Source organism: Lottia gigantea (assembly GCF_000327385.1).
Source record: "Lottia gigantea unplaced genomic scaffold LOTGIsca_78, whole genome shotgun sequence".
NCBI lineage: Eukaryota > Metazoa > Mollusca > Gastropoda > Lottiidae > Lottia > Lottia gigantea.
In genome coordinates, this window is record NW_008710601.1 from 256,006 (window position 1) to 267,789 (window position 11,784).

The window sequence follows — 11,784 nt, forward strand, 5'->3', positions numbered from 1 at the left end:
TGATCACAAAATTCGTCTGGAAGTGGTAGAGCTGGACATTTGATTCCAATTGTGAAAAGTGTTAAGGATAGCTAAAATCGAGCTCTATTATCTGGTAAAACAAATATTTAGACAGATATAATCCTTTCAAGCAGGACATCATAGCTGCTTGTCTTTATTATTATCATTATTATTATTAATTATCTAACTTTCATTTCAAAATAATTAGATTTTTCTTCTAAAGTTTAAAATCAAAGAACAGGGAAATGAATTTTGGAATCCAATTCTGAAAGTGGGTTTAAGATTTGATGGCGCCAATAAAAGTGATTCCAATATTTTTTTGCATCTTCATCTTTATGATATCTTTGAAATGCTATTTCGTTTCTAAATCATGTTAAGTTCCATATTTCATGAAAAAAGAGATAAGAATATTTTCAAGAATAAAATGATTCCTAGTCATAATATGGTAATATATTTATTTATTTACTATTTATAAAGAATAAACAGTCTTATTCAAATTAGTCAAAACTTTCATTCTGTTTTTCTAATAGCTTTTATTTCTAATATAGCCCCTTCAGTTAGGATCTAATGACAGCCATCTAGACGGTTCATCAAATTAACCTTGTGACCTAACTCAACCTGACATCTGCTTTAACCAATAGAATTTCTACCCTCTCCATCTCTGGCATTCTATAACATGGTGTTTATCAGGTTAGGTCAAAAGGTTAATTCCACAAACATTCAAGAGAGCTTTATTGAAAATTAAAAGCTAATGAAAAACAGAACGAAAATTTGGTCTAATTTTAATTAGAGAATATTGACATGATATTCTATAAAATAATAATTAGATCTTTCATTTTCAATTTTTTTATGTTTTAAAACTAGAAAATTGCCCTGAACCGAATTCAATATCAGTTTTTTTAATGCTGATTTACATTTTCTATTGTAGATGGGTCTTATTACAATTTTAAAAAAAAATTAAAAACAATGTCTATCTTAGTTGGGAATCAGGGAATTTTTGGGTACAATTAAGTCTTTGTGATATCCTGATTCTAGAAATTTCAGGAATATTGGTTCCACAAGTTTAGTGTTTTCATCTCTGATCTCTTATAAACTTAACCTAGTCGCTTATTTCATTTTTAACTATCATTTCATCTAAAAGTTACTATTGCTCTTGTTTTTTTCATTTCATTTAGTATTAGTTGCTTTATTGATTATAAAAATGTTATATGATGGGCTCATAAAAGGCTTATAAAATAAACAAATAATATTGACAAATTTTTGTTTTTATTTTATTGTGATCACTTGGATGTAAACTCAGATGGAAAGGCAATGTGTCAACTCTGGGCTAGCATTTGAAAGCAATGGTCATGTCTTAGCATTCGAACTTGTTCTGTAACAGAGATTGTACAGATAAGAAAATAGGCGAATAACTCGGGAGGTTAATCTACTCACTAGAAATTTCACTGCTTATGTGATTCCAAAGGTGCTAAGTTTTGAGAAAAATTCTGGCCTTCAATAAATAAGCATCCTGCAGAAGGCTGTGTAGTTATTTTGTTCCATTAAAAACAATTATCTGAAACCTCTAAACTTGATGTCATCTGCCAGCGCATTCAAAAATTTGAAATGAAGTGTCAACTATGTCAGAAATTGGGATATCAAATAACCATATGATTTAAAGATGAGGTCATAAATTAAGTGCAATGGAGCTATTATATCTTGTATCTTTCTTGATCCACAATTGAACAATTTGGTGGTACTTATTATTATAGTCAAGCTCGGATAGAGTCTATGCCACGTTACGCCTTTGCCTTTGCTTTCATGACCTTTATATAAGGAAGAATTAAATAGACATAAATATTTTACTTTAGTCAGTTTAAAAACATATAAATATGGATTATTTAACGAATGTGGCAATTAAAATTATGAAGTGCTAATTATATGTGAATAGAAGCACATGGGTTTGTTTACATATTTTGACCTAGTGACCTAGTTATTCTAGGCAAGCGCAGACAGAAATCTGTCTGGTCATGCGCACTGTAATGTCACTAAAACGTGGCTAAAGTGAAAGTTTCTAACTAAATCGGCGAGACTGAGTAAGACAGTCCATGCTGATGCAATAAATTGTAAGCGATAAGAATCTAACCACAGACGACAAAATAATTAATTGATAAAAGTACTTGTTAGCTTGTGAACAGAAAATATGGAGGACGAAATAGCTAAATACAACGCTAGAGTAGTGAAAGCAGAGGAGGAAATTTTTCGTTTGGAAAAAGAGTTAGACTTGATTGAAAATCCCAAAGCTTTGGCAGAAAGTGGAATCGTGTCACCAATTTTACAGAAACTACAAACTGAAAACCAAAAGTTACTTTATCAATTAAACCACCTGAAGAAGCATTTGGCCGAGCAGAAGTCAAAATCTCCCATTCACATGATTAGTTTGACATCCATGATTGATGATCTGTTCCAAGTGGCAATTCATCAAGCTTACCCTGGCATAGATCTTCCCAAATCTGATGTTACAAGCAGTGCCAAATTTGCAGATTTTCAATGTAACAGTGCTATGAGTATCTCCCAGAAATTGAAAACAGCTGGCACTAAAAGTAATCCAAGAGAAGTCGCCCAAAATATTGTCAACAACTTGCCTAAAGCTGAATGTATTGAAAAGGTTGACATTGCAGGACCAGGATTCATCAATATTTTCCTGAATAAAGAATGGGTTTCACAACAAATATTCAAGCTACTGAACAATGGCGTCCAACCTCCACCAATTGGTAAAAAGAGACGAGCTGTAGTTGACTTTTCATCACCGAATATTGCCAAAGAAATGCATGTTGGTCATCTGCGATCCACTATTATTGGTGAGAGTATCTGCCGTCTGCTAGAGTGGGTTGGTCATGATGTTCTGAGAATTAACCATCTAGGAGACTGGGGAACACAGTTTGGAATGTTGATTGCTAATCTGCAAGATAAATACCCAGACTTTGCCAAAAATCCACCAAGCATTGGAGACTTGCAGAGCTTTTATAAAGCATCTAAAGCACGTTTTGATGAAGATGAAGAATTTAAGAAGAGAGCTTATGCTTGTGTTGTTAAGTTACAAGCACATGATCCAGAATACATCAAAGCCTGGAAATCCATTTATGATGTTTCACGTAAAGAATTTCAAAAAGTGTACGAGAGGTTGGATGTTAGTTTAATAGATCGTGGAGAATCATATTACCAAGAATTAATGAAAATTGTGGTTGAAGAACTGGGGTCAAAAGGTTACACCAAGGTGGAAGACGGTCGAACCATCATGTTTGTGGAAGGTCACCAAGTTCCCTTGACAGTTATTAAAACTGATGGTGGATTTACCTATGATACATCCGATTTAGCTGCTATCAAACAACGTCTAATGGATGAGAAGGCTGATTGGTTGGTGTATGTTGTAGATAATGGTCAAGGTGGACATTTAGAAACTATCTACTCTGCTGCTTTCCAGGTTGGTTGGGCCAATAAATCAGTTCATCGTATTGAACATGTTGGATTCGGTGTAGTTTTGGGAGAAGATAAGAAGAAATTCAAAACAAGATCTGGAGAAACTGTCCGCCTGGTTGATTTACTAGATGAAGGCATTAAAAGAGCTGAAGCGAAACTGAAAGAGAAAGAACGAGACAAAGTTTTGAGTAAGGAAGAAATGGAAAAAGCTAAGGCATCTGTGGCTTATGGTTGTATTAAATATGCAGATTTGTCGCATAATCGATCTCATGATTATGTTTTCTCCTTTGATAAGATGTTAGATGATCGAGGCAATACAGCTGCTTATCTATTGTATGCTTATACTCGAATTAGATCCATTGCTCGACTAGCGAACGTCTCGGAAAAAGAATTAGCGGAAGCTGCTAAATCAACAAAAATAGAATTAGATCATGAAAAAGAGTATAAACTTGCTAAATGTATATTGAAATTCCCCGAGATTATTTTGAAATTATTAGATGATTTGTATTTACATACATTGTGTGATTATCTATATGAATTGACCACATCTTTCACCGAGTTTTATGATAATTGTTATTGTGTAGAAAAAGATAGAACCACTGGTAAAGTTATTAAGATTAATAAGAGTAGGTTATTGTTATGTGAGGCCACAGCTAATGTTATCAGTGCAGGATTTCATATTCTAGGTATTAATCCTTTACAAAGGATGTAGTTCTCTATTTTATATGATCCTAACCTTATAACCAAATGTATGGGTTAATTCTCTACAGAGATTGTGCAAATATCTTTGTTATTTTAGTAGATGCCGTTCCAGAATGGATCTTCTATGAACAGACTTGGCTTTGCCATTTGATAGATTTACTGTATTATTTACCCATGTTTGTTTGGTTTGTACGTAATGTCACCTTTATGTTCATGCACCAATCTAAGATAGGATCAGTTCAAAATTACCTTCAGTAATAAATTGGCTTGTGAAGCTTAAAATTTGTACATGAAAGTGAATTGTAAATGTTACAAGTTTCTTCAATTGTTAAAATTGTTCTGCTTAAACCTCTGATGAAATATTTTCAAATGTTTTGTTTATCCATTAATTTGAACAGTTCATTTCCCTGTATAAAAGCTATGTTCAAGTCTTGTTCTTCACTGTCAATTGTACAGTTTGGATGAGCTGGAGTCCGAAAAAAGTTCTGCTCAATTTCTACTTGTTGCAACCTTTTTCCTACAATAGTGACATGATAATCATTCAGTTTATTAGCAGAGATTAAAAGGAGGCATTGTGCTGTCAATTACCATAAACTTGGCTTTGACCAAAACCCAACACATTTCTTGCCACAGGTGCACTTTAAGCTAACAGTATTTACAGGTTCAGAAAGTGTGGGAGAGGGGTGGGTCTTATGGTTGGATTCCAACCGTTGGAACGATAAGCCAATTAGCTTACCCCACAGATGAAAACTTGGCTGTAATTGGAGAATTAGACCTGCAACTTTGACTCCTTTGCACTGGCAAGTGCTTCTCTAAGCAAAATATTCTATAAGACCCAATACTGCATGAGTTTGACATTGTTACCTCCATTGATATCAGATTCTGTTCATTCAAAAAAATATATGTACGTGTAACTGTTAAAATTGTTTTATATACATAACAATCTACTAATATAACAACAACAGATATAAAAATTACTTAATATATATAACTATAGAAAAGATGTAAAAATGCCTCAAAAATAATTTTGATCAAATTTTAATTTCATGATTTTTTGAAGAATGATAAAAGGGATGGAGCAGTTTTGTCACTTTTAGATTTTTTACTCTTTGAATTCACTGAAGGAGAATGTTTTCTTTTGGTTGAAGTCTGAGATGAAATTGTTAAAATATTTGGTGGAACTTCACGTGTTTGCTGTAATTCCAATGCAAAATGGTAATCATTATGTTCTGGCATTTCCCAAACAGGAATCAGGTTTTGACACTTGGCACATTTCATAAAATCACTTTCATCTAATGCAAAATTACTTATGGGACTGTTATTCTCTACATTTACAACATCTTTATTGTAAGAAGCACCATTTTCCGAACTAGTTTCATTGCCATTTTCAGGAACCACATCATCTGAGGAATGGAATTCATTGTCAGAAAAGTTCTGCTCATTAGATCCACTAGCTAACGTATTATGACAAATATCTATTTGGTCCTTAAAACTTGTAGATGGTTCAGAATAGATTGATGTAGTTGAGCTGTTCGTCTTCTCAACTACTATTTTAGTTTTACTTGAGGAAGGAATTGGAATATTGTTTGTGTCATTTACATTTTCAAAAGTTGCATACCCGAAACTGCTATTGCTTTCATCAGAACACATTTCTTCAGCATTAAAAGGTTGATTCTGGCTTTTAGATGCAAAGAATCCTCTTCCGCCATCTTTTTTCTGAAATGTTCCAGTTTCTGAATCTGAATTGGTAGTTTCTTCAAGATTACGTTTAGATTTTGAGTTTTGATTTTGAAAGAATGAACCAATGGTTCCTTTCTTTGATGTTGACCCTTTGTCCTGAGCAGTTTTTGATGAAAAAAAAATGTCATTTTTGACACTTGTTTCTTTAACACTATCACAGTCAGATGTGTCTTTTGATGATTTCACTGTGTTTTTAGCATTAGCAAACATGGTAGCAATAGTTTGTGTTTCATTTATTTTATCTTCAACAAATTTACCAGCGGATACACTCAGTGTCAAAATAGCAGGAGACCTGAAAATACAGGAAAATAAATCTAGAACACTGAATGAAATCTGCCCTTATCACATGTACAAACTAACTTTGGCTTAGTCAAGGGCAAAAACTCAAAACCATTTATAGAAAGTTGAAGAATATAAAATCTTGCCAAGTCTAGGGCAGTGATTCCATAAAGTTCTAAACATACAACTACCGGTTGTCTGAGATATGGGCAATATACATATTGTCATACCAATGATCATCAAAATTCTAACCCTTAGGTTCTTTGTGTTCATAAGTCAATACTGAATGAAAATTTTCATTGACTCAATAGATTAATTGAGTATGCCATTTAAAATATATACCAATGTATACAATAAAAAAGTTGTCATACCAATGATCATAAAAATTGACTTTTAATCTTTAGGCTCTTTTTGTTCATAAGTCAATACTGAATGAAAACGTTCATTGACTCGATAGATTAATTGAGGATGCCATTTAAAAGATACACCAATGTATACAATAAAAACTTACCAACAATCTTGATGTGGAGGTGAGGTATTGAATTTCTGTAATAAAGCTAGGGAATCATCTCTTATTTTCTTTTCATCATATTTTAATAAGGCACAAGTCCTACTGAATGATTGGTTACCTATTAATCTTACTGATACTGTTAATGTTTTACCTGAACGCTTATTCTGAAAAATAAAAAATGGCAGATATTTAATGACAATGACACACTGACTGTTCCTGATGGTACAATGTGTTATTACATTTAATTACTGTGTGCTAGATGGTGATGAGAACATAGGTCTCATGAAAGCACTGGCCTAGGTCACAAAGTAAAGATTTATGATAAAACAAGGTGCAAGTTAAAGGTTAAGATAATTAGATATGTTAAATAAGGATGTCTCTGTAATACTATCTGTGGTAATATCATTTCTTTAACTGAAATAACTGAAAATATAAGAGTCAACATTCTTCTGCTATCTATTACTGTGTATTGACTAAACACCACTGGCAATTCATATTGTTCAGAAAAGCCCATTGATGATTGCTTTCGGTAAAATTGGCTGATAATATTTCAGGAAGATCACTAGCTGCTTACAATTTTCTGAAAAAACTGTCAGTGAGCCTTCATTGATAACTTACATCTTGCATCACTTAAAATCATATTAAAAAATTTAAAATATTTTCATACATTTTCTTTATCTTTGACTAATCTTTCTGTAACTTCAGCTGATAATTCTGATATCCAATGTTGTACCTAAAAATATGAGATACCAAGTTGATCAACTCAGATGCAAAGAGACGTGAGGTGTGCCCAAAGGATAAGAGTATGCATTAAAGTCGAGCTCAAATAAAAGTTCTAAGAGCATAAAGTTTATAGGTTGAAAATTTCAAGTAATTTTTATATAGTTCTACTGTGAACTTGGTTAAGCTGTAAGATAAAGTAGCACAAACCTTTTTTCTAGTATCTAAACATGTTTTACCAGGAAAATTTTTACTACAACCAATAGATTTAGCTAACTGTCTAGCTGACACTGGTTCATAATCAAACCCTCTACAGATATTATATAACCAATTACTGTAATATAATAATTTATTATACTATACAAATCTATTTCCAATGGTTGCCCTGTTCCATTTGGACATTCATAACCTTTGTTACATTGAAGAAATGCATGAATAATAATATAGTTCAGAATGTTTATCGAAACTGGTACGGCATGTCTACTAAGTTGAGTTTATTTTTAGCTCAGGGAGCATCATAACTGGACACTATCACTCGTTTTATTCTGAATTCATCCAGTAGATAGCTCAATGGAACCAAAAAATGAAACTTAACTGGAAGCCAGTGGCCTTGTGTTTAGTGAAACATGCCACTCAGTTCTGAATGTCTTCCAGATTTAATGATTTACCAGTATATCAACTCTGATTATTATTAAGATACATAAACCATACTGACCCTTGTTTTTCTCCATAATTCTGTATTAAATAATCTAGTGAAAACTGAGTCAATTCACCAATATTTTCTATATTTAATACTTCAACCACTGAATCTCCTAACTTCCCTCCTAAATTACGACTAAAAGAGAACAGGATTAAATCAAATCACTCACAAATGGACAATACATTAAGTGGAATTGAGTTTTACATCCTACATACACCTGATAGGGCTCTAAAGCTCGGTAATGCCTGAATTACATGAGGAAAATTTGCGGCAATACAAGCACAGAGCTTCAGTTTTTCCCATTTTCCCTGACCTGCATCACTTACAGGGAGAAACCTATGCTGGGATCAAACACAGGATGTAGGATAGCTAGCATGTCTTACTTGGTGAGACACTGGCTTCCCCCCAAATACTAGAAGCAAATAATATGTCTACTATAACAATCAAATAAACTCATTGACATGTGATTGCGCTACAGTGAGAAATTTAACTTTGAATGCTAAATAACAATAAGGCTAACTTTGTGTCTGAAAACAATTTTGTATGATATACTTACATTTTACGTAATGGTAATGTAGAAAATAACTGAGGTACTGATTCATGTGGAAATATTGTTTGTTTATTAGGTTTATGCATACCACAAGCCAGCTTAGCTAATATCTAAATTTAAAAGAAATCTTTTCTTATTTATCACAAATATGATCAGGGAACATTTATACACATTTGGCAGAGACAATATCTTTGAATGTTTTAACCTGGTTGTCACTAGTTCAATCATTGAACTTCAATGTGGTTGCCATGGAGAAAGCTTCTTGTCCTCTAAAACACAAACAATAAAGAAACAGTAGATAACAAAGATTTCGATTTTACAAAATAAAAGATACTGTTTGCGACGACAAAATAGAACTAAAACTATCATTCTGAAGTTAAAAATGACTTCCAAGGATCATTGACAATTGACAAACCTTATTGTGAGCTATCCCAGCCGAACATCTAAATCCAGTTTTACTATACACTGCTGCTCTCATTTCCTCTACTATACTAGCTGTTATAGCAAGTCTTATATTATATAGATTAGTCTCTTCATTCTCTAGTATATTAGATAACCATTCTTTTAATCCTTCTTCTCTTGGTGTATCTAATAGATAAAATATAGTTATTATACATTTCGTAAATACATGTACATGTACACAACTGGCCTACTCTTTTAAAATCTAAGGTATATATTCTACATTCCTCAGGGGTTTTGGTAATATTCAAATCACACTACAAGGTACAAAATGAAATGAAATGAATGGAGTTTTACGTCCTACTTTTCTGCACCATGTGGGCTAATGAAGACGGGCAATGCCATGCAGCATGCGATGAGGAAAATTTTGCCAGGACAGCGGTATTAGCCAGCTCTTTTTCGATTTCCAAATGTCGAGGGATCTTTAACGTGCACAGTCTGTAGCACACGGGGCCTCGGTTTATTTTCCCATCCGAACAACTAGACACTTTTTCCATGTCAGCCCCTCTTACATGCATCACTGACAGGGGGAAACCGGGTTGAAAAATCCGAAGGTATTATCTCGACCTATACCAGGATTGAACCCTAGACCTTCAGGTTAGTGATGTATAATGGTGATGTACTATATGCATCACACCCAAACCTGGTGAACTCACATAATCTATTTTCTACTGTAGAATAATCCCAATAATCCCACAACATGCCCTACTGGACACTGTAGCTTATCTAACCACAGTTTTAAACAATGAATCGCTTAAAAAAGCTAGATTTTTTTCTTTTCATCATGTATCCTGCAGTACAATTCCATAAAGATTGTCTGAAACATAATGCATCAAAAATCTTAAATCTTAAACTTTCTCTGAATAAACTGACCTTTTTCATCATGGCCGACAACAAACGAATTGGATAACTTATCAGGAGTTATTTGTGATGAACCAAACTGTTCTAATCTTTTCTCTACTTCTGTTGTCATATCAATATATGCTTCATCTATACTTGCTCTCTCTACACAATCACTAAATTTAGAAAACACTTCGATAACTTCAGCTCCTGCTTCACGATACCTAGAAAAATACACAATATCATTAGTATACATCGAGATCTTGTAATCAATCTCAGTTAAGCCTAGTAAATTTTTATTGTAAAATAATATACAAGTTCCTGTATAAACTCTTGTGTACAATAGTAATACCACAAAATATGAATCTGAATCCACTATAAATATCTCAGACTTATAAAATCAGTGTTTTTCTGCAGAATACACTATATATACCGGGTATATCATACACAATTACAATGTTTTATCAATTTATTGACACAAATATTCAAAATTTTAATACTTCTTTATTTCTCTGCCCTTTTACAATAATAAAATAGTGCTCAATATATCAAGAATAGAGTGATAGAGAAACATTAAAACAGAACCTGAAACATGTTGTTACTCAAGAGTTTTGCACTGTGCAATCTTCAGACAACCTTTCAAAAGGGATCTATATATTTATGTGCACTCTATCAGTTGGGATGTCAGTTTGAATTATATTAATACATTATAGAAATTTACCTACTTAGTGAGATCAGCCTTGCCCCTAACTTCTGGAACATGAACAAGATGTATACTTGGACATTTTTCTTTAGCATCATCTCCCCTCATACTTCTTGTTACACCACAAGCTCTAGCTTCATAACCGACAGCTATAATACTATTGAAATAAAAATGAATAAAATGTTGCCATCAACCAAATCTGATTAAACATTCAGGCGCCAACTCACACTTTCATTACAACAGTGTAAACAATATGCTTGCCATAAACTAATTTCTTCAGTGTTGGACTAAATACTAAATTTTATTGTGAATATAGGCTACTATTTTCCACAAACACTTCTTCATATTCTGCAAAATTCGCAGCTTTATATGATAGCAAGGCAACGACTAAAAAACCAAAATCAATAAACCATCATCTTACCCTCCTCCTTTCCATTTTTTATATTGAACTACAGCACATGGTTTGCCTTTTAAACTTGGATTTAATCTCTGTTCAACTTGAACATAAAAACAGTCCATATCAACTAATACAATACTTCTTTCCATTGTCAACTTTTACTAGATCTACAATGGACAAACAGTTAATGATTAGTAGGCTACCGTACCCTGATTTGTTGTGAACATTATCTCATTATCAGACAGTTTACATTACTTCATTCAATTTCTTTTAAAAGGGGTCTCAACTATGTGACTTAACAAGTCTAAAAATTACAGGGGGGGGGGGGGGGGGGGGGGGGGAAGTATTAGGGGGAGGGGGAGGGGGGGAAGTATTGGGCTTAGCAGTGGCGTTTTTAACCAGGAGCCACTTTCAAATTTTTTATTAATTTACATTGAGAATGCATAGACTGTGAGCCCCCTTGGAAACCTTTGGAGCCCCTACTTGGCTCCCTCATAGATCTAGCTTTATCTAAATTTACCAAAGATCTAGGTTTATGTAAAACGTTTTCTCTAGCCTACGCTTATTATTAGTGACTTCATGGTATAAGACAGTAGAATAATGCACCAACTTCTAGGCCTACTATAGTGTTAGCTCTTGGCCTTTGTGATTTCTTTGGACTAAGCAACTTACAATGTCGATTCTTAATCTTATCGGAAAACTCTTGATGAAATTCTTCTTAGTA

The 11,784-nt window shown here is 33.3% G+C and overlaps 2 protein-coding genes across 2 annotated transcripts; one reads left to right on the forward strand and one right to left on the reverse strand.

Moving 5' to 3' along the window:
* Nucleotides 1-2,182: 2,182 nt before the first annotated feature.
* LOTGIDRAFT_196660 (hypothetical protein) lies at nt 2,183-4,587 on the forward strand (the record flags this gene model as incomplete). Its single annotated transcript, XM_009066577.1, has 1 exon — nt 2,183-4,587. The coding sequence occupies one exon, from the start codon at nt 2,183-2,185 to the stop codon at nt 4,169-4,171; it is 1,989 nt and encodes a 662-aa protein (XP_009064825.1). The 3' UTR covers nt 4,172-4,587.
* Nucleotides 4,588-6,687: 2,100 nt separating this feature from the next.
* On the reverse strand, nt 6,688-11,784 carry LOTGIDRAFT_222102 (hypothetical protein; the record flags this gene model as incomplete). The annotated part of the gene is made up of 10 exons (XM_009066578.1): nt 11,733-11,784; nt 11,085-11,227; nt 10,686-10,820; nt 9,994-10,184; nt 9,077-9,249; nt 8,668-8,771; nt 8,127-8,246; nt 7,622-7,745; nt 7,359-7,424; nt 6,688-6,855 (listed from the first exon to the last, which is right to left on the reverse strand). The coding sequence occupies exons 2-10, from the start codon at nt 11,207-11,209 to the stop codon at nt 6,688-6,690; spliced, it is 1,206 nt and encodes a 401-aa protein (XP_009064826.1). The 5' UTR covers nt 11,210-11,227; nt 11,733-11,784.